Raw genomic sequence first — 22,133 nt, 5'->3', positions numbered from 1 at the left:
CTGCCTGCAGGGAATTTCCCACTGGTGAAAGCGCAGGCTGCCCACGCAAACTCCTGGCATCCCACAGATCCCTTTGGTGAGGGGTTCCCAAGTCACCAGGAACACAGAACTCTTCCCATGGCTCTCTACCTGAATCTCACAAACATTTCCGGATGCCTCCTTATTCTCACAACTAAATGAGACAGCAGAAGTCACCCGGCATCACCCAGGAACTGCACAGCTTCGTTTCTAAATGATCTGAAGGGAGATAAGGCACTCCTGTCTTCCAGCAATGGATTTTCCCAGTTGTTTCTGGCGATGGGAGCTTTAATTTCAAAACAGCTAATGCTTTACTAACCCTCTCAAAAAACATACAAGGACCACCTTTCCCTCTCACAGATTTAAAGGAATTTTTAAGTGCACTAATTCATTTTTCCACAATGATTTTACAAGTTGCGTGTTGGATTATCAACAGCTACACTGGCTGTTATCCCTGTCTGCAAATCAATGAAGAAGTGAACCGAGTCCATTTGGTGAGTTGTTCTCCTTGCCTTTCTGTGGAGTTAATTTGCTTAATAATTCAAAGAAGCCAAATGTTTGAGAGGACTCATCTCTGTCGCTGGTGATACATATAAAGATTTTCCTGCACTGTTTTAGAGTAAGTTTTGTTTTGTTTTGTTTGTTTGTTTAATTAAAGTACTGAGCCCTGTGTCATGCAAAAACAAAGATTACTTTCACAGTGGGGAAATCAGAAATCAGCCATTTGCTGTTTGGTTCTTCTGGTCCACTTTTAGGGAAGCAAAATGAATGGAGAGGCCAATCAATCCCTTGGAGCAGCTAAGTCCCACTCAGAAGGGAAGGAGCTCAAGACCTTGTTTCAGTTCCCTTTTGGCAGATACTTATGCCAAATGTGATACCTGGTAGAAAATCAAAGGGAAACCACCAGAACTCTGCCTTAAATATCTTCTCTGTGCAGACAGATTCCAAAGCATTTAAATAAAAAGAAGTCCCATCAAACCTTTCTGGGTGAATTATTTCATACACCTTTCTTCCATAACGCTTCAGACCGTGTTTAACTTTTGAAAACATTCGGATGTCAGTGTGGTATTTCCTTAAGGGCACGTAACTGCAGTGCTAGAGCCAAGAAGCAGAGCACTGACACTATGGGGAACACACATGCAGAGCAGGCTTTGCGCTGGGCTCTCCCAAGCTGCTGGACCCACTTCACTGCAAAATGTCCTGAGATGCTGGAGGATTTAACTGGCCATTTTGGCTCAGAACGCTACATTGACTAGGAATGACTATTAGCAGTGACTCCTATTACAGTACAGGAAACTAGTCAGAAAAGGGAGCATTACCCTGTATTGCTTAGATGGTTTTCTTGCCACTTCTTAGAGTCCCATTATATATATCCTTGTCTGATGTGGAGGTTGGATTCCTGAAAGTCCTGCTACTCCTGATCTCAGTATTCTGTCCTGAGATGAAGGGGCAAATTACTCACAACGGTTTGTGCTTGGTTATACTGTTCTATGGTATGCACAGATACCCTAGCCCTGTCGTGGGATCTTCACACTCCTTTTTATGAAAGGGAAAAGCCACAGCAAGGAAGGGAACAGAAGCCAGGTCTCTGAGGCAGATCTCCTGATGTTTATCAACTTTGTTCTATGGGAATTGCACAAACCTGGGCTGTTTACAGTAGCCCACAGGTAGCCCGCTGGGCTTGAGTAGGAACATCTTCCTGCCCGGCCTAGTCTTCCTGCTACTGGAATTCACAAAGAGTTGTTTGCAACATCATAGCCCAGAGCCAAGGAAATGAATGTGATGCCACAAATTTGCTATGATGCTTCACTTCAGGAACAAGCAAAACAGGAGCTGGCAGGGAAAGAACATTTGCTCACACAGACAGCTTTGATATTTAGCCAAAATGGCAAGAAATTGTATGAAAGACAAGACAAACAAACAGTTTTGGGTATGTCATGTATTTTGAAATTGTCGGCAGTAGCTGAGCGTTAATTCAAAATATACTTTCCTGAACTCATTTCTATGAAGTATAGAAGTGTTTTGTTTATCAGTTCTGGATTGAAAAGAAAAACTTTTGGTTGATAATCTGGATGAGCAATAATCTAACGAACCACTATGTCTGCCTTTCACAGACCAAGTCAACAGGTGTGTGTGCTTGATAGGAAAAGCCGTACTCTTTGCAGAGGAGTGGGAGCCAGTATAGCAGTTGTGGAGTTGCAGTGAGAGAATTAACTGGAGGAACACGGTGCAGTACAGCAATTCCTACCACAACGCACTCTGCAGCTGAGTATCTTAGAGGGAACTGCACATTCTAACAAATTAAATGATACAGTCATCACCCTCTTTTTTATGGATGGGGAAAGGAGCAAACTGCAAACTGAAATAGCTTGCCCAGGGGGTGCTCAGTCAACACACAGCAGAGAAGGGGAGAGAAATCCAATCTGATTATGAATCAAGTACTATAGCCACCAGATCATTCTTCTCATCCTGACACAAATGCTGTTTAACATGAAAACCCCTTTGTACTAAGGGACATTATCTGATAACAATCTTGCCCAACAAGGGAAGATAGCAAACTTTTTCTGCATGCAGAATTGTGAGCCTCAGAACATGTTTAGTTAAAAAAAAAATGCTCTTAGCAATGATGGTGCACAGGATGGCAATATCTTAAGACTCCAAATAGGAATGAGGGCCACAGATTCTAATGCACAGATTCAGTTATGGTAGCAATAGAGTCCAACTGGCATGCAAAAAGGTGCCGTTTTCTTTGGGCAATGAGATATCAAGCCCAGAAAATTGTCTGGTTTGAGAAAATATTGTTCTGTGTCTGTTATGGGATACCAACAAAAGATCAGATCTGAAATAAGATTGTAATTTTGGGGCTGTGTCTGATGTTGAGGATGTGTTCCATTTGGATGGCTTTTTATGGAGGACAGTTGAAGACTCCTAAACCTCATGAAACCCATCTCTGTTGTGTCATCTCACTGAGGAAAAATGCTGGCTTTCTAAAGGGATAGGATGTGCAGCTGAAGTGTTCAAGTCCCACAGCACGCCTGGCCACCCAGTAGTGGTGAATCCCTGGTGTGCATCTCCAGGGGCTCTTCATTCCTCGGACAGTGCTAACGTTCGTGTTTTGGTTAATGTCACAGCTGGAGAGTTTCACTATTGCTCTGAGAATCATTAACCACCTTGTTGTGATTTTTAGCTCTCATTCCCAGGAGGCCATGCTGTATTGAACAGCTGCTCCTGGCTCCTGCACCCCTCAGGAGGGCCATATTCCAATTTTTGGTAGGGCCATAACTGTATTTTGTTTCTGCAGAGGGCTTTTTTTTTTTTTTTTTTTTTTTTTTTTGCTAGACCAAAAAAGGGAAGGAGAATGGAACAAATGCCAACCCTTTTCACTCCATTTCCTTGGGTGGTGTTGTGTGTGTATGTGTGTGTAGGGGGGCTTAATTCTCCCCTACACAGCTAAGGAGAGAGTCTGGCCAAAATCTAACATCACTCCTCTCTTTGTTGCATAAGTAACTTTCCAATATCCTAGAGCTGCGTAGGGCAGTCAGCCATAACCCAGTGACACTCCCAAACCAGTGCACTCAAGCAGCCCGTCACCATGGAAAACACCTTTTTGTGCAGCTTTTATGAAACTGGTGAATCTGCACTTGCTGTTTGTAGGCTAATATTTAGTTAAGAAAAAATAAACACCAGCATAAATGGAGGGTTGGTACTGATTGACACGCTGAATGATGTCCAGTGGGCTCTTACTGAAAGGCTAGGCACTTCGCATTGTCCTTCTCTTTATGTAGCCAGCCACTTCCACTGGCTTTAGTACGTATGCAATGGTTTTTCTTTTTTCTTAAAAAGCATTTCCTACAGTCTACTTTTCTGTAAAACTTGTCCCTAAATTAAATTATATGCTTCTTTACAACTCAATTCACTATTATCCCAAACCCTTGTTTCTTACCAGAAGGAAGATGCATGTCTGACTACTCACAGAGCTATATGTTTAGATATCAGCGTAGCTAATTAACAAACAGTAATTATTTTCCTAATCCTTTGTTTAAATACCATTAACTAGCTGCTCTTGAGAAAACCTCCATTCCCAATTAACGTGGCAGCTGCCTGCTAAACACTGAGCCACAGTGACCGGCCTGAGCTGACACCAATGGTGGTGTTCTGCTAACTTCAGTGGACCAATGCCAGTTTTTATGCCAGCTGAGAATCAGGCCAACATGCCTTTAGCTTGTTTACATGATCACAGTATCACAAAAAAATCGGTATTAAGATTACTGCTGAAATGATGTTGGGATTTTTTTTTTCTTTCAGACACCGCACACTGCCAGTAAACTGAGTCACAACCATGATGACAAATATACATTGACCTACTTTCGTTTTTCCCAGTTCTGAAGACCAAGAAACAGTAAGGCATTGCTGACTCTATTAAGCGATAACATGACTAAACATTAACCTTTTAGATTCTGCTGCTGTATCTTAGCAATAGGCCTTCAAAGATGGTATCTCCTGTCAGAAAGCATCAAAACTTCCTGATAGCGCAAGTGTTGGTCTAAGGTCAGAAAGAAGAGCAGAGGGGAGGGAATGAATCAACTGCTTGTTTCACCGAAAACTTGGTGATCAGTTCTAGAAGTCCTGATTCTAGACGATCACATTCACGATCTTACCAGACTGTCTCATACTAAAACCCACTTGATTTTCTGAGCAAGCTGGAGCATCCTGCTTAGTTTGTGGCTGCGTGCTTTGGCAGAGCAGAAGGCAGTGCGAAGCTCTAAGAACGACTGGGTTTATAAAATGCCCCACGGAACCTGAGCAAATCTCCTGAACAGTATATAAAGGTTTAAAAGTTTCAGCTCCACATGTTCTGAATAGCGAATCCCTCTTTTCGCATCGAGCAGCGGCTGCATATAGCATTTAAATAATAAGCCTAAAAAGCACACAAAGGGATTTGCTCTTTCGATTAGATTGATTTTTGTTTGTGGATGTTATTTGGACACCCTTCACTGTGGAACAAGTCCCCTACAGTTGCCATTAAAGCACTGAAAGCTTCCCTTTTGTTTTTAAATGTCAGTTTGAGCATAGCTTCATTAAATCATTTCACAATTAACTCCCTGCACATCCAGACTTTTTTAAAGCATCAAACCCAGCTGAACTGCATTTGTTTCCCAGCAGAGTGAGTCCAAAGTGGTATCCCCAAGTGTGTATCCAGGAATTTGTATATTTGACTTGTGGCTACACAAAATACATATGGGAGCCGTGTGGGTGGTGGAGAGAGGATGAAAGCTTTCTCCCTGGGCCTAAGAAATACCATAGCTTGCCCAAAATGTAGGGCTCAGGAACCATGTCATACGGGAAAGACGCCTGGGTTAGTCTAAGAAGACTTATTCCCAAAAGGACTATAAATGAACATAACTTGAAAGAGTTGTTAGTTTAGCAAGTATGTGTAAGCATTAATGCTTTCTGTGAGGCTATCTGATTTCTGTGTAGTATCTAAACTCTAAGGTCTGTCCTGAGATACCAAATTGCCTCCTCATATCTGTAAGGATGTCAAAGGTCCCAGCTCCGTGACCTAACTTAGCTACAGGCTTTGATTTCTCTTACAGGTACTTATGTGAAATGCCAACAAAATCAGAGACAAAACAGTAACCTTCAGCTTACTCTCTTCTCACTGATACAAAACAAGCTAAGAATTTGGTCACTCAGAGAGCAGAGAGCTCTCCTACATCCTCTGAGCTAGTCCAGTCCTCATCTCTGACCAGGAGATAGAGGACGACAGCAGCACGCAGTGCGCTGCTGTCAGCCCTTGCTTCCCGCTGCGTCTATACTTACTTGGAGAAGTGGGAGAGGTGGCCCCTCCTTCTGTTGATGTAGTTGGAGGTTTTGTGTCTGGCACTGGCAGAGGCACAGGCCTAGCCATTGGTGGCGGAGGTGGTGGTGGCAACATTGGGGTAGGAAGGAATGGATTGTGCACCTTGCCTTGGCTGCTACCATTGGGCTGCCGAAAAACAAGCAAACAGACAGAAATTATACTAAAAACCAGCTATTTGGAACCTCCAGTAACAACAGTCCAGTTTCAAACTATGTGCACCATATTCACAATTACTATAGAAAAGAGGTGGCAAAGAGCGCTGTTTCTAATTCTCCATTGATTTTAAGGAACATTGTTTCAAGCCCCGTGAACCCTGCCAAACTACGGAAATTCTCACTGTTAAACATGTATCCTACTAGCAGCGGGTCTGAATTGCTCTGGATTAAATTCTACCACCCTTTACCTTTCCTGCAGTCCCTTACTCACGCTCAGCAAGCGTTTCAGCAGTATTTTTGACCCCTTGCATGTCCCATATCCGTGCCTCTGCAATGCCCTTAGGATATCAGTGCCTAGGACTCGAGTGTGAATTTCTCAAAGATACTGCTCATTAAAAGGAAAAATAAGCATTTCTGGTGGTCTTAAAAGTCACGCTGATATCTTATTACAGGAAAAATGAATGAGTGTATATTAGAGCAACTGTGCTCCCACATCCCTTTTGAGTTAGCAGTGGTGCAGCTCGCAGGTTAGTAGCCGTTATGATTCTGGGGAGAAACAGCTGAACTTAGAACTGCTTCACTCTGCACATTAGGAAAATTTCCTCCGTGTATTTAGTCTGGGATGTGGTCAGTCCCAGGCGGAATGGGCCTAGCCGTGTGAGTGCTGGCTTTCAATTAATCATCTGAAAAACCTGTCTGTATGTGAAAGCATTTTCAAGCATCTCAAAACCAAGAAGCGGCCTTGGAAAAACAATGCCACCCTTCCCCCTTCCAAGTTGTGGCATTTACGTTTTAATACAGCCTGGACACTTGAAAACCATATGCAGAGAGATGCCAAATGCTGTCATAAAGAGAAAGTAGGACAGCCCGTGAACCAGGTGTTCCATTTTAGTGACAAAAATGAGATCACTTTCGACGGCACTCTGCAAATTGATCTCAGTGCAGTTCTTCTGGCACCGAGCGTTTGCTTTTCTGTCAATGATAAAAGCTCGGCTTTAAACAGAGATCCATATTCTAAGTACTGCTAAATAAAATAATATTTTAATCCCTGTTAAGGTTTCCATTAGCCTCAATTACTGGGGACAAAACACTTATCCTGGCAAACACTTGGGACCTCATTTTCATTTCACCTGCTTCGGCACTGACAAAAAGCCTTAAAGTTCTGTAGGTGCAAATCACACCCGTGCTAGAGCAAAAATGGTTTAGGGCATAAATAATACTCCAATTCATCCGCATTTTACTTAGCTGCACTCCTACTGACTTCAAAGACTACATTTCCCAGTGTTTGCAGTGAGAAGCAATCCTTCAGGGATATTTATTTTGCCAACATCCAGTGCCATTAATAAACTAATATATTAGTGACATCTCTCAAACACTATCTTGTCTCACAATTAAGTCCCCTTTTTTTTGCCAAGAAGACCCCTGCTGTATGTTCATCGTGAGTGTGCTAACAGTTCATAATGCTGAATGGTTTGGGATAAATTAAGCAAATGAATACTCAAGGAAAAAGAAAAGCACTATATTGATTTGTTGTCTAGACATAAATGTATCTGCTAACATATTGCAGACATTATTCAAAGCCAGTCCTGGCTAGAAGAAGTAGAGTCGGTATTTCTGCTAGGGAAAGGAAAGCAACGAGGACAATATAGCTTATTAAATAAGTGTAATAAATTAGATGCTAATAATTAAACTAATTCTCATTAACGCTTTCAATCCTACGTATACAAAGAAAGAAACAGTCATTTTGCCAATTATTACTTCATTGGCTGGAAAAACTTACAGGCATTACACTTCATGAAATATTCAGAGCATTATTTTAGGTATGATTTACATAAAATTTATAAATTCTGTATTTGACCGGAATGCTACTTCAATAATAGAAAGATGATTCGCTTTATTTGATTAAAAAAATGAAAATGGTTACTTGAAGCTTTGGAACTCTGCTTAATTTTTCATAGAGATAAGGGGGAAAAGATAACTGCTTACAGAAATAACAAACCATAATAAACTGTACTTTTAACATCTCGAGTTCAAGTACTGGTCAACTTGATCTAAAGTGCTATAAGGCAGTATTTTTTTTTTTTTTAATGAACTTAGCTGATCTGAAACATCTGTTTCTCACCCTCCCTTTTCCTGCTCCTTCCCCCCTCTCATTCCCCCCCACCCCCCACCTCTGCTCTCCCCTGAACTTCAGAAATAATTAATAAAAATTATTCTGCCTTCATATTTTGTTAACCCTCATTCCACTGGGGTTACAGTGCATGCAGCACAACCATTTGTGGGGGGACCAGGAGGTCGCCATGTCACTGCCTCCGCTGACACTTTAGGTTGAATTCACCACAATGTGGTCAAGAGGGTTTCATTGTTGTTTGTTGTTTTTTTATTCTTTTAACAGTATTTTTTTTGCCATGGCAGCATTTATTTTTCCTTCCAACGATAACTCAAGGTGTGCTCCTGTGAGCAACATGCTGTTAAAGTAACCCCGTCAGCCCACGGTTAATTTTACATAGGACAAACACTTCTGAAGAAATAAAAACGGCTTCCTTACATTTAGGAACCCCACCTGTCCAGCCTGCTGACCAGCGTCGGGGCAGACAAGTTGGACAAACTCTTTCAGAGTCTCCTGAGGATGATAGCGGATTGCTGGGTGTGAGAAGTATGGCCCAGGCTGTTGGATAATGGGTGATGTTGGAAAATGAAGAGTCGATGGTGTTGCATGTGGACTTGCTATAGGAAAGAAAACAAAGAAGTTATAGAGAGTTTTGCCTTTGGAAAAGAAAACAATTCAAATCTACTGTCGTTTTTGTTTTTTGTTTTGTTTTGTTTTTTTGTTTATTTTTTCCAGCCTTTTTAAAAATGGTACCGCATTGCTTCCACATCTCATCTTCACAATCAATATATCAGACCACGTTGTGTCCTACGCTCACACCCTCTAAGCCCTGGGAGCAAACGCAGCCAGACATTTTAAAGGATTTGCTGGGTTTTTAGTGGACGTGGAGAAAGAAATCAGCAGCCCATTGTGAACGTGAAAACTGTTCATCACCTTAAGAGCAGCCCCAATCAATCAGGCAATAAAAAATGTATTTGGGAAATTAGGGTTGATTTAATTGGCATTTCATGTAACTTGGATTTGCACATAGGAATCCATTTGGCATTGTACTGTAAATGGTTGGTAATTTAAAGATGCGCTAACATTTCTTGTTGCTTTTTTTTCCATCTCGGTTTAGGAACATTTATTTTAAGTAATCTGTTTTCATCTAATGAACATGCACAAAGTGGCAAGATCATTTTGAAAATTACATTTACATTACTCCTGAATAATGTTAGGCTCAAATCTTCCACAAGCCTCCAGCCTGTACTCACGGATGAGGTTTAATTTGGTGAATTTATAGGCCAACGAGCCGGCTGTGAAAAAGAGAGCTGGAAAATGTGCTGGAGTGAAGGTGTAGAGTGTAATGCACGCGAGCCCATTGGCAATGACAAATTTTACCTCGGCCGATTCCAGCAGAGCTACAAGCGCAGCTGAAGGCAGACTTACGCTCTCCTACCTGATGTGACACCCTCGTCCTTTGAGACAGATTGAGCCTGACCCTCGTTAGTCAACAGTGCCTGCCACTGCTTGCTGTCACCACGAGGCAGCAACGTGGCTGTTCACAGCACTGTGACTTCTCCCTTTCCCCTCTAAAATGGGAATTTGCTCTCTCTTTACAATGGCCAGGTGATGTGGCTGAGCACAAGCTCCTCCGTAAATCACAGTTTATTTCTCACCCTGCAGTGATCACTGTATCCCTGTGCTCCCTTACGTGCTGTCCTGGTAGTCCTTCAGGGCTGTTCACATGCATTTACGCCACTTGTTCACCACACGCACTCGGTTAGATAAAGGCTGAGCAAGGCAGGCAGTGCCCTACAGAAACTTGTGTGTTGGCTTTCTACTAAGTTAAATACACAAGGGGAGAACAAAAGCCTTTCGCACTTTTGGAACAATTGCAGAGATGCAGGAAATAAAGACAAGCAAACACCCGTTGCAATGACAAATATCATGAAAAAGCCTCAGATGAATAGAAACTGAAGTCTGCTTCTTAGTCTTGATCATCACCAGTTTAATAACATAACACTTTACTACAATTTTGTTCTTAGCTTACTAAACCGCTAACAAAATCAGAGCCTGAAGATGTGTATGAAACATCCTCAGAGAGAGCATCAAGGAATCCTACTGCATTACCCTACAAGCATTCATTAACAGTTGGCTGGACAGTGCTGCTATGCCCACCTTTCTACCCAATGAAAATGGTTGCCCTGACACCCATGAAAAAGAGCTGCACTCATGCCTGTGTGCTGCATGGGAGGGACACAAAGCTGGGCGATGCTCACAGCTATCCCATGGCCAAGGCCAATGCCTGGGTACCCAACTTGCTCAATCTGCACGCACTGTTGTGCATCACTCTCTCTTCTTGTTTGCATGTTTTACACACACACTGAGTTATTTCTTACTCACTTCAAAACTAACAAGCTTTTTTTCCCAGTTTTATTACAGTATATTTAACAACTCTTCAGAAAAAGAATCCAAATCCTCAAAGCTCCTAAAAGAGGAGCTTTTAAGACTCAAAGCTCCTTTTTAGTGTGCTCTTAAGATTAAGAGCAATGTGGGATTCACCATAGTAAATGTGGTTGTCTACCATTCAAGCTCGCTGTCCCAGACACAGCGAGAGCCAAGCAGAAGGAAAGGAACCAAAGGAACCACTCCACTCACCACTTCAGACCACTGCCTTCACTCCCTGCAGCCCCATGATTCCAACCAGGGCCCCCAGTCTCCCTGACTCCCAGCTGCAGGTTTAGCTGCTTTAATAGCACTTAAGTCATACCTGCTTCATGGGTACAAATGCATCGTCACCTCCTCCCAGCAGCAACATCCATTTTAGAGCTTGTCAAAATATTTTGCCATGACTATTTGTTCAGCAGAAGCTGGTGGGAAGCATTTTGATGACTACAACAAAATTTTGTTAGCATACATTTCTGTTTTTGTTTGGTGTTAAACAATTTATTTTTTCTTTTCTCTTCCCTTTTATCTCCATTCACATCTCCCCCCTTTCTTCTATGCCAAAGGAATGACGAAGGATGGAGATAAATGTGAGAAGTGAAAGTTTGCATGGAAAACATCTAATTATGTAATAAATACCGTATGATTTTTTAAATATTTATTAACAAGAATCATCTTAGCACCCAGTCTGTCTATGCTATACAAAACTATTGCATAACTGCATGTTTGCACATATCTAGGAACAAATGTGTTCTCTTTCTTCTGCTGAGTGAAAAGGAGACAGGAATTCTACTTCAGTCCAACAAGGAGGAGTAAAAAATCGTACCCAGGGAACAAGTGGAAATTCTGAGACCATGCTGTATTTAATTTTTCCAAGGTTTGGCTCTGAATACGGTAATTTAGAAAGTGGAAATATTCATAGACATGCAAGTAGAAGGTCTTTGCTGCCTTTGACCTCTGCATCTCAGGGTAGAAAACAAAGCAGAAAGCATTTGTCAGTGGTCTTCCTGAAGACAGAGAGAAGCAAAAGGAATGAAGAAGTGATGGGCAATAATTCACAACAGTAAGGTGCTGCAAGAAGGAGAAAGTGGCTCCTCCCCTGAGCCTTGGCCAGCTCTGCAGCACAGCCTCAAGGAGCTTCCTGCTGGTCCTAGGAAAGACTGGGGGAAGGAGACAAGGCTGAACAGGCACCAGTCTTCTGTCTGGGAAAGATGTTTTCATTTTTCATTTTCTCAGCATAGATGGATTGATTTAAGACATGATGGAATAGGGAACCCCAAAAAGTTTGGTTTTGCAGTCTCTGACTGGAAAATACCCTATTTCTCAAGCAGCAGTAGGAAGGGTTGCTTGTTAAGAGGAAGAATCTACTGCCATTAAGCGGATCAGCAATGGAAGCGTGTCTTCTTAAACTAGAGAGATGGAATTCAGTGCTAAAGGCTAAGAACTGCAGCTCATACACAGACAACTACTTAGACGAGTGGTTGTGGGCACTCATCATGGTGTGCAAAACCAGCCTTTCCAGCAGGTGCTGAGGGCATAACACAACCATGTTTTCAAATACACAGATCCTCACATTTTTAATCAACTCAATTGATTCATTGTTATTTCCTCTGCTCCTCCTAAAGGTCATTTTAGTCACAATTCACAGAAATGCTTGACAAAAATTCTGAAGTCACTCCGTCCTCAAGCCATGCCTAGAGTGAAGTGACTTTTTCTGCATACCGGAAGGGGCTGTAGCTACTTATGTGCTTCTGATGGACAATTACAAGTCTCAATCAGTGACTGTAAATTCCTTGAGATCTTCAAATGGAAGATAAAACACATCTTTGTCTATTATTTATTTACTTATTGACTTATTATTTATGTATCCCTAAGCAGCTCCGCACTGCCAAACCATATTTCTCTTGGCGTCTTTCAGCTTGTGACATTTATATTTTATTATTGACCTCACTAAATGACATGAAATATAAGCCCTACCACCTTTGAAAGTAAGTGTACTCCAGATCGGAGCTTCACTTCTACCTAGTGTAGGTATGGAGGAGTTGGACTATCTGGTGTTATTAGATCTGTTATTTGGGTGGGGAGGGGTTGGCGGCAGGAATTCTCCTTCCATCTCAAGGCAAGCATAAATATTTCAAAGCACACATGATTCTAATTCCATTGAAGCTCACTTGAAACATCCCCGACTTTTTACTGCAAATGAGATGATAATGTATGGTGGCCTGCAACAGATATACCAGTATTTTAATACTACTGCTATTGGGCCAAGTAATTACGCAGTGCAGCTGTTGCATGCTATCCTGGATTTTTGAGCACTTTATGAGTTCGTGGTACTGTGCTGCATAGAATAAGAGGGTTTCTCAGGCTCCTTCCCTGGAGCAGTCCTACTACAGACCCATGGGATCCTTTCTCCCATGAGCACTAGCTGAGGCGGCAAAGGGACTTTGTGGTCACACCTGCAGCACTCAGATTTCTCCACCCGCACAGTCTAACATATGAGAACGACATACTGATCCATCCACCTGCCATCTCCCCTTCCAAAAACCCTTGCCAAGCCCCTTCACATCCAGATGACTAGGATGAAACTTCTTTCTTCATAAAGTCATCTGAAATCAATAAAGGGGTTGTTTTGTGTTGCCTTCTCCCAGCTGGGAAAAGACCCTGCACTCCCCACCCGTTCAAGGAATTAGTGATCTGGGGATGCAATCCCACTGTTCCTTCAGTGGGTCAGCTTCGCTAAGGCGCAATGATGAGATACCTCCTGCATAAAGTGATGGTTAGGTTTACTAACAGCTCATTAAAGATTGATTGATCTTCCTAGAAATAGTAACATTATAATCATAATGAAACAGGATCACTTATATCTGCTTGTTTTTGAGGCCGTTATAATTGGCTTCATTACAATTAAGAAAGTATATTTTTTTTAAAGTCATTTCCCTGGAAATGTGATGGAACAGTTTGTTCTTCTAGATATTTCCACTTCAGGCTCCTAGGCTGCTTTAACTCCCTGCATGCTGCAGGCCTTCAGCTAGCATTTAAGTGAAGCAAGTGCCAGTTCAAATTATGCAAGATGTATCCCACCTTTTGTACCCCAAAGGTACTTACTCTCAAAATTGACCATATTAGAGGACTAATTGGATGAGCCACCATGCTGGCTGATGTGAAATGCTTCCAAACACCATGAAACAGCTGTGTTTATCGGAAATATGAAGAGTGACTTTTTAATAAGGAGATCTGGCAATAACCCAAATTTGTTGAAAGAAACTTACACTTCTGTGTATAATACAATGCAAGAGGTGAAGAATAGAAGCCTAAAACAATAGCTTTAAGTCCAGGGATTTTTGTGATGAAAGCAGTTACCTAAACAAGAAAAAAAAAGTAATTAAGAAACTCGGTCTGGGACTTGCAGAGGTCCTGAGAGAATTCATTACCTGTTTTTCAGTTTCAGTGGGACCTGAGTCCCTGTAACTCCTTCAAAGCTTTCTGAAAGTCCCCATTTTTCTCACTGCCCATTAGGGATAGACTTTAGGGTGATAAATGTAGAGCAGTCATAAATTTAGGGTAGCAAGGACTTGTCTCTACTTCAACATGGAGCTGCTGAGGATAGAACTGAGCAGAGCAGGACCAGCCCTGTGAGGGGAATTCAGATTGCTGGGAAACATATGCATTGCTTCAGTCCTGTAATGCAGCAAGAGGCACACATAGCAGGAACATTCAAACTGTAATGGAAATGGCTGTACCCTAAATGTGATGGATGGAAGATCTGTTCCCACCCATGGACGTCAAGAAGGACTGAACTGCAGAATGCTCAACTCTCAGCTCCTGAAGTCAAGTGCAGGTGGGCGGCTGAAAAAGCAGATCCACAGTGACTTCGAGTTGAGCTGCCTATCTGCCCCTTTTTGCTGCTTTGAAGACCAAATTGTGTGAGGCACCTGGACCCTTTGTTCAGGAAATTAGAGATTTTGCAGCAGCAAGTGGGAGGCAGAAGGACATTCTGCCCATGAGCTCCTAGCAAAAGGAGAACATGCTCAAAGCTGCATTTGGGTGCAGGGCTTATTGGTGTATGAGCTGCTTCTGAAAACCTGTAGAGCTGAACTGAGTGCTGGGTTCAGATTCTGGCACAGGCAGGGGGCCACTTAACTTTGCTATTTTGAGCAGATTCTTTTAAAACATGTCAGCGTTCTCTTACTTTGGGGAGATCATAATGCTAAAAACTGATCACATGGGTAGAGGAATAAAAATCACCTCTAATCAAAAGCACTCCTCCCTCCCAAGATAAAAGGTAGAGGCAAAAAAATATATACTATTTAACCTATTTGTGGAATTCCTATTTCACATCAAATACTGGCAACTTTTGCATATTACTATTGGTTTTAATACATACTATGTATTCACCTATAGGAGATAAAAACTACAGCTAGGAGAATACATCATGTCTTCCTAATAATGAAATGCAGTTGATAAGTTTACAATAGAAATGCAAATTCTCTTAAAAACCACAACCTTTATGCGTGTGATGATATAATTCTGCTTTGATACTAAAAAGGGCATGGTAATGGAATCTGTGACTTTGGAGTGATATATTGCTGTTAAGTTAATAGGACTCCACATTCCCATTTCTAATATCAGTGTTTTTTTCCCCCTTTCATTCTGTAGATGGTAAGCTGATACTACATAAACATTGTTAAAGCTATAGTTCCACGCTACAGTAATTCACTTAACTTTAACATGATTTATGGTTCTGTCAATAGAGGAGGTTGAAAATCCAGAGCTCTCATGCTTAAACATGGGTTCCATATTTAAAGCAATAATGTGCTTTTTGTGTGTGTCTGAAGCTAAAAGAATTTAGCATAAAGCAGAGATAAAAATATTATAGTTCACTGCACTGTTTCAAGCATACAGTTTAACTTCACGGATACATCAAAGAGGGCAAAGAATCTGAACGCCGAATTGGTAAAAGCATGAGTAACAGACTTTGGTCCCGCAGCACTTTATTTTATATTATTTTTTAGGGATGCATGAAATCCTATTAGTATTTTTAACACTGTCCTTTTTTTTTATTTTATTTTATTTTTTTTTTATTTTTTAAACTTTGTCTCATTCTTTTGCTCAGTTAGATCAGCTGCTTTTGTCAGGATGCATTTAAATCTGGGTCCACTGTGTTAATCACCCCCCATTCTTCTTTCTGGCACTTACCCTCCAGGCTATTTGCCTCTTTAGGAGATTAAGCGACCAAGTCATCTTGTTGCTCTAACATGTCCTCACTGGAGCAACATATTAACACAATTCCTCTGCAAAAGAGCCCTCTTTAGAAGTTTGCTGCAGGGATGACAAATTAACCCAGCATGGTGTCCCACACATCTATCTCAGTACAAATTATTAGTGTAATAGAGCTTTTAGTTATGCATTTATCTAGTAATTATTGAACGGTTATACAAAACGAAGCTGAGCAATCATGGCCCTTTATGAGGCAATCTCAGTGGGTGGCCTTACAGTTAATTTAGGATAGGACTGTCTAAGCAGTTCAGTCGCACACAAATTAGCTGAACAGCCTGCTCCTTTAAATATTTCCTATGTCACAGGCTAACTCTTTACAATACAACAAAGGTAGAGTTTTAATTACACGGTTCCTGACTTTTGTTTAGCTGAAGCTTTAACCATTTGCGAGCCTTCCTCCCGGTCCTCCCCTGCCTGGGATATGGCAGTGGACGGGAGATTGGGTAGGGCATCCAGTAATTACTAAGCCCTGACCTTGAGGCCATCTGTTAGGAAACTGCTTCCCTTTCAGATTGCTCTTGCTTCGAAGTGAGGGAATGGGGAGAATCAAAACCTGCACCTACATGCTCAGTTAAAGCCAGGCGAGCCCTCCCTGTATCCTCACACTAACCTAGAGCATGACTTTGCACTGAGGCTGGGTTAGCTAATCTCTTGGTCAGTGGGATGGTATCTGGGGTTTCTGCTCAACTGCCATACACATTACTACCCTCGTGTTGTGACTCCCTCCTCTTTTCACTGTCTTAAATTAACATCCCTTGATTTGAGGTGTCTGTATCAGAATGAAATTCCATTGCTTAGTTTTTGTCCAAATGCAAAGGAAAGTAGGAGGCTGCTGTAGTCAGGCATCTTTGAGGGCAGCCTTCAAATAATATGCAATGTGATAAGTACAACTGTATATTACAAAATGTCCTTTTGTGCTGTAAAGTTTTGGAATTAGGAATTATCATCTTGGAATGCATGAAGTTGCCTGACAGGACAGCTAACAGCTACTGATATTTTGGTGACCAATTTTGACAAAGAAGGGCACAACGTCCTCCCCGATTTTTGACAAGTTTCTGACACTTAGGAACTAACAGAGAGCACCAACCTGCCAATTTCCCTGGTAGATCTCATCCTGATAGAAATCTCAGTGGTTATGCTTACTATGGAGGAGATTACTGTAATAGGGAACCACTCCACTAGTTGACTTCCATCCCTTCTTCTCTTTCTGCTCACACACCCAATTACTTGGGTTTTCCCTTTCTGCTGAATTTCTTGTCTTGTAACTGTGTTTCTCCTTCATTTATCTTCCTAATACACCATCTCAATCTTATTTTTTTCTTTCTTTGCCTTTTCTTCCTCGCTTTTTGGCTTGCAGTGTCTGTGTTGTCATACTCTGTGGAAATGCATGAATGCTCCAGAGCACAGGCTGCTGTATATACCAGATTTACAAGATCGTGGTTAATTTAATGTTTCAGCCAGCTCCAGATACAAAGTAACTAGAGTGTAAGTAGCAATGCAGGGAAGTCACTTTTGTAAATACTGCTGTCACCCATAGTATTTTAAGTACTTCACTGTCTGCTAAAGATTTCAAGCAGGCTGAGGCCAGTGCTGCTAAACTTTGTGTGAGGCCAGCAGCAGATGATGGCTTTGCAGTACTGGAATACTGTGGAGAGAAACACCGGCCACCAGATCATCTATCTTGAAGGTATCAGAAGTACACTGTGTAGGAGAAAGAGATCTATCTGCTCGAATTTTCAGGGCTTTGAAATACGTTCTAAAACTGATAGCAGTGCTAAAGCCACCCTATAGGTGATCAATTTACCATCTGCCAGGCACTGAATCCTAACCATGCTGGTCCAGAGAAGACATATGGCGCATTCATAGAGTCATGCCCAAAAAACTGCCATCATCAAGTGAGGCTCCATGAATCACTTTGCTAGCTTAGCACCAAAGAAACTTGGATCTTACCACCATCTGTTGGAACTACTGAGGAGTCACTGAAGCATTGGCATCCATGCGCCAGCACTCACTGCACATCTGGTCCTATGGTCAGCCAGCTCAGATCCTCTCTGCTGGCTACTGCCCAGCTGGGCTGAGTACTGGCAGCAGCACCAGTGCAGATAGGAAACTAGTGTACAGCCTTCCACAACACAGTGCAGCACAGACAATTTCACGAGAACAGAGGTTTTCCAGTTGGTTCATTGAATGGAGCATTTTACAGCAAAGAAATCCTCTTAATGATCTACACCTTTTGCAATTATTTCCCAAAGTGGCTCATTTGTGGATCACTGGGAAGGGCACTCCAGGATCCTGGGATATCCCCAGTGTTAGGATGTGCACTGTGATCTACAAAATGTTTGGAAGCATGTAAAAGATTCAGGAATATTCCCAAGAAGTTACAAATCAGTGGTTGTCAATGACAACACCTGCCATGAATAGTCTACAGCTTCTTCACTGCCATCTAAACTGATCATGCATCTCATATACACATCCAAGTGATAAACTTGCACAGATAAACACCAGAAGAAGACTGAACCTTCTCATAGTCATTCAGTTGACTGAGGAGCTTACTCTGATGGTGACCCACTTATTCATGACTTTCTCTGACATGCAGAGAGTCTCTACAGAATGAGGATTAAATCCAGCTTTTATCTTCCTGAAGACCACGCAGAATGACCTGTCATCAGCCACTTACATAATGCATACGTAGCCAAAGAGGAGGCAACATATGTGTACTACATTATTCCTATCATTACTGTAAAATCTACAAGTTTCAATAACTGATGGTGGATGTGAATTGCTCAAAGATGATATCCTCTTATATGATTGCATTACGCTCCTTATGTTGCCACTTTTCATACCTGAAAAGCTTCTCTCTTTTGCTTACTGTCCTAAAGTACACTGAAGGGAATTGGATAAAGAACAAAGCTGGATTTGCAGAAAATAATCCATCTCAGCATATTACCATGTACTAACAGAATGATTGTGGTAGAAGCGAAGCAAACACAGCCGATGTTCTGTGGAGGAACAATACTGAAGAGACACGTCCAGCAAAGAACAAAGAATGAGGTCTGGAAGAAGACTTCTAGGATGATGACACTGAAAGAATTCAGATTCAGAGGGATTTTTCCTGAAAGCTGTGAAGATTTCTGTTTGTAAACAAGTATGAAACAGAAGAGGATACTCCCAACTGATGCTGCAGAAGACCGTTTTTGATTAACCTATTAGGAAGAGTGATCATTAGAAAAGATGTTACTTGTCTATGGAGACATCTCCTTCCAAGCAAACTGAATTTGTCAGAAAGAATCACTGTATCCACTCTTTCAAATTCTGGCAGTCTTAGAAGTTCTTCTCACAGAGCTGATGGGTATCCCCAGGTGCACAGAAAGTCTTGTGAAAACAGACCATGGATGAGCCTTAAATAAGACCTCACTAGTGACAAGACTCCTCTCTAAACCACACAAAAATCCAAAACAGAGAGTCTAAATAGGAGCAAAGGCATTTAATGATCTGAAAAATGACTGAGGTAAAACACAGCTAAATACAGAAAGGACCTATTAACTAATCAATCAACAATTCAAATCTAAAAGGCTGAGCTTCTAAAAGAGAGGAATTCAGCAGCATCCGATGTGCACTGAAAATAACGTTAATGGAACATTCATATTATTCATTCTTATATCGCCAATTATCAAGGCTCTTAAAAGTTGATATATTTGCCAGATAGCTCAGATCCACATTCCACGGGAAATCTGCATAGGTCTTGGGTGCCTAAATACCTTCTGAGGGTCTAGGTGTGTCTCTCTCAAGATAATTAATTTTTATGGGATTAACTACAATAAATCAAACTGTATTAAGTAGATTTAGTAAAGTCCAAATGACCATGAGGTGCAATTCTGACCTCACTTCAACTTAGTGTAGTGCTACTACTTTACACCACATCACCTGACACTGCACAAAGAGGCTACTTGTGGTTTATGTTGCCCTCAGTAAAAGCATACGTACACCAAGCAGACATTTCAAAACAATTTCTAGCAGGAATTGCTAATGCATCTTTTTATGCTCCACTGTTCGACCAATTCCTTAATCTCCTCTAAATGAGACAAAATTCCATATCAGAAAGAAACACGCCACAGCCATTCACATCTACTTTTACATCTTCCAAAGAGGTTTGTAAGAAGATTCATTCATTTTTTTGTATGTTACTACGACCAAGCGTCTTCCTTTTCAAATGTGAACTGAGTACCACATTTTGTTTGCTATGTTAATTCAAGTGCACCTTTCTAACAAAAATGTATAAGCACATCTAGACCCAGAGGACACTTCTGTTACTTGAAAAGCCAGACAGAATAGGACTATGAAGAAAACCAGCCAAAGCTTTGCAGAAACCAACTTCAAAGCAGTCCACCACCAAGGTAGCTCTTCAGTACACCGACACCAACAACGCGAGCACCGAATGACTTGTAGCAACCAAGTGAGAATGTTGGAAGATTGGCATGGCCCAGAAGTGACTGATGTGTCCCTATCTCAAGCAGCTATGCACTGACACAAGCATAAGATACTCTACCTAATATATTTTCTCCTATTCCCCACCCTCTTCAAATAAAAACCTGAACTGACTTCAGAAACCTGCATTTCCACCTTTGCAACTGCTGAACTGTTATCAGGAGTTGTACCAAACATCTCAGCCTCACAAAAACCAAACACGAGCCTCGACAACGACAACCTCCAGGTTCTGGAGCTTTGGAAGCACAGCCTGGCTCTGAGTGTGTCACACGTGGCGATGACTTTCCGTGGCAAAGCACTGGGACGCCGGGTGCTGTGGCTAATGTTTAAGCTGCCTGGGGGCTCTTGGGTTAAGCCTCACCTCTGGGTCCTGTAATGACAGGTCGATGGTGCTGTGTGAAAGCCGTTCCAAGGGAGGAGGTCTGCGAAGGCGAGGGACTGCTGAAACCAGACTTCTCTGACTTCTTTAATGCAGTTGGCGATGGCATTCCTGGCAAGAATGATTGATAAGTGCAATTTAATAATGCTAGGTCATGGAACGACAGCCTATGCATTGTGAAAGTGGGTGCAGAAGCAGCTAGATAAACTTAAAGGACAAACGAAATTGAATACAACAGCAAGCTGAAAGCTCACTTTTATTTATGGGCTTTTTTGAGGCAGAAGTGGCCATGGTTTGCTGTGAGCAATGAGTACTAGAAGGCAGCCATATTTTTCTTCTAAAACCTACTCTGCTTTATTTTTAGAAATCTGTAATAGCTGGAGCATTTGGATTTTTACAGGCTTTTTATGAGTTCTGTCTTTCACTTACTGGTTCAGTAGATTATGGCAAATGGATCTTTTAAACGTGCTTCAAGACTCAAGGCACGACTTCAGAATGAAGTTTTCCGAGTCCAAACCCTGCCCTTCCTTACTCCACTGACTTCAAAGGTATTTGAAAGTAATATATTTATGTGGTTCCCTTTTGCTTTCAAAAATTTTTAAAGGGTGAATGGTATTTGTGTCTTGATATTAGAAGCCACAGTGGAATTATTTCAGCTGTTATAATGCCCTTGAGCTATATCAAAGGCTTCCAAAGAAAGGTAAAGTTAAGCTGCCAGTGGGTGAAACCTCTCCCGTGGACAGGCAGAAATGGCACAGTGCAGCTCTGACTGTTTTGTTACATTTCCTGAGATCAACTTCTGCTGATATGCTACCAATCTTGAGGCCCTTTTGGCTTCCACGTGGTTCCAAAGAAATTAATGGAACAAATATACAGGCTCTCAAATCAGGGCTTTTTTTTTCTTTCTTTCTTTTTTTCTTTTCTTTTTTTTTTTTTTTAAGTGTGATTTATGCTTAGATAAAATAATGTTGCAGCAGATAGATGAAGACGTGTGTCCATATTATTAACTTGATTTTTATAGATGTAGAGGCATATGGATATCCTGATTATCTGCATGTACTCTGAAAATAGATAATTTCCGATACATGCAGTACATCACACATTTTGCATATCCATAAGGATTTAGCAAAACAAAGTTGCAGAGTTGTTGGGGTTTCAGGTTAGCAAGCAAAAACTAAGATAACATGGAAGTTGAACTTCCACCAGCAAAGCCATTCAACCTACTCTGTATTTTACAGAATGTAATTATTAAAAATGGAAGAGAAAGGTCTGGACAATGTTATCTCTGGACAATATCATTAACTTTATATTTAATAACACTAGCTTTATAGTCCCTTGGATGTTGATTGCAATAAGCAGAAGCCTTCTTGTTCTTTATACACTGCTCTGCTGGGGTCTTAATGGTTTCAGTGAGGGTTTGCA

At 41.5% G+C, this 22,133-nt stretch overlaps 1 protein-coding gene across 16 annotated transcripts in view; it reads right to left on the bottom strand.

The window, feature by feature from the left end:
- The window catches only part of NFIA (nuclear factor I A), a 237,751-nt gene that overhangs the window by 31,085 nt on the left and 184,533 nt on the right, over nt 1-22,133 (bottom strand). For 7 of the 16 annotated variants that reach the window (XM_015870733.2, XM_015870739.2, XM_015870731.2 and 4 more), the window contains 3 exons: nt 20,694-20,822; nt 8,582-8,760; nt 5,839-6,004 (listed from right to left, as the gene is read on the bottom strand). In XM_015870733.2, coding sequence (XP_015726219.1) covers nt 5,839-6,004; nt 8,582-8,760; nt 20,694-20,822 — 474 coding nt within the window. The remainder of the gene's footprint in view (nt 1-5,838; nt 6,005-8,581; nt 8,761-20,693; nt 20,823-22,133) is intronic. The other 9 variants (XM_032446322.1, XM_015870737.2, XM_015870740.2 and 6 more) reach the window with 5 other exon arrangements.

This window comes from Coturnix japonica, chromosome 8, assembly GCF_001577835.2.
Source record: "Coturnix japonica isolate 7356 chromosome 8, Coturnix japonica 2.1, whole genome shotgun sequence".
Lineage (NCBI taxonomy): Eukaryota > Metazoa > Chordata > Aves > Galliformes > Phasianidae > Coturnix > Coturnix japonica.
The sequence above is the reverse complement of the archived record's forward strand: the minus strand, read 5'-3'. Positions and strand labels throughout refer to the sequence as shown.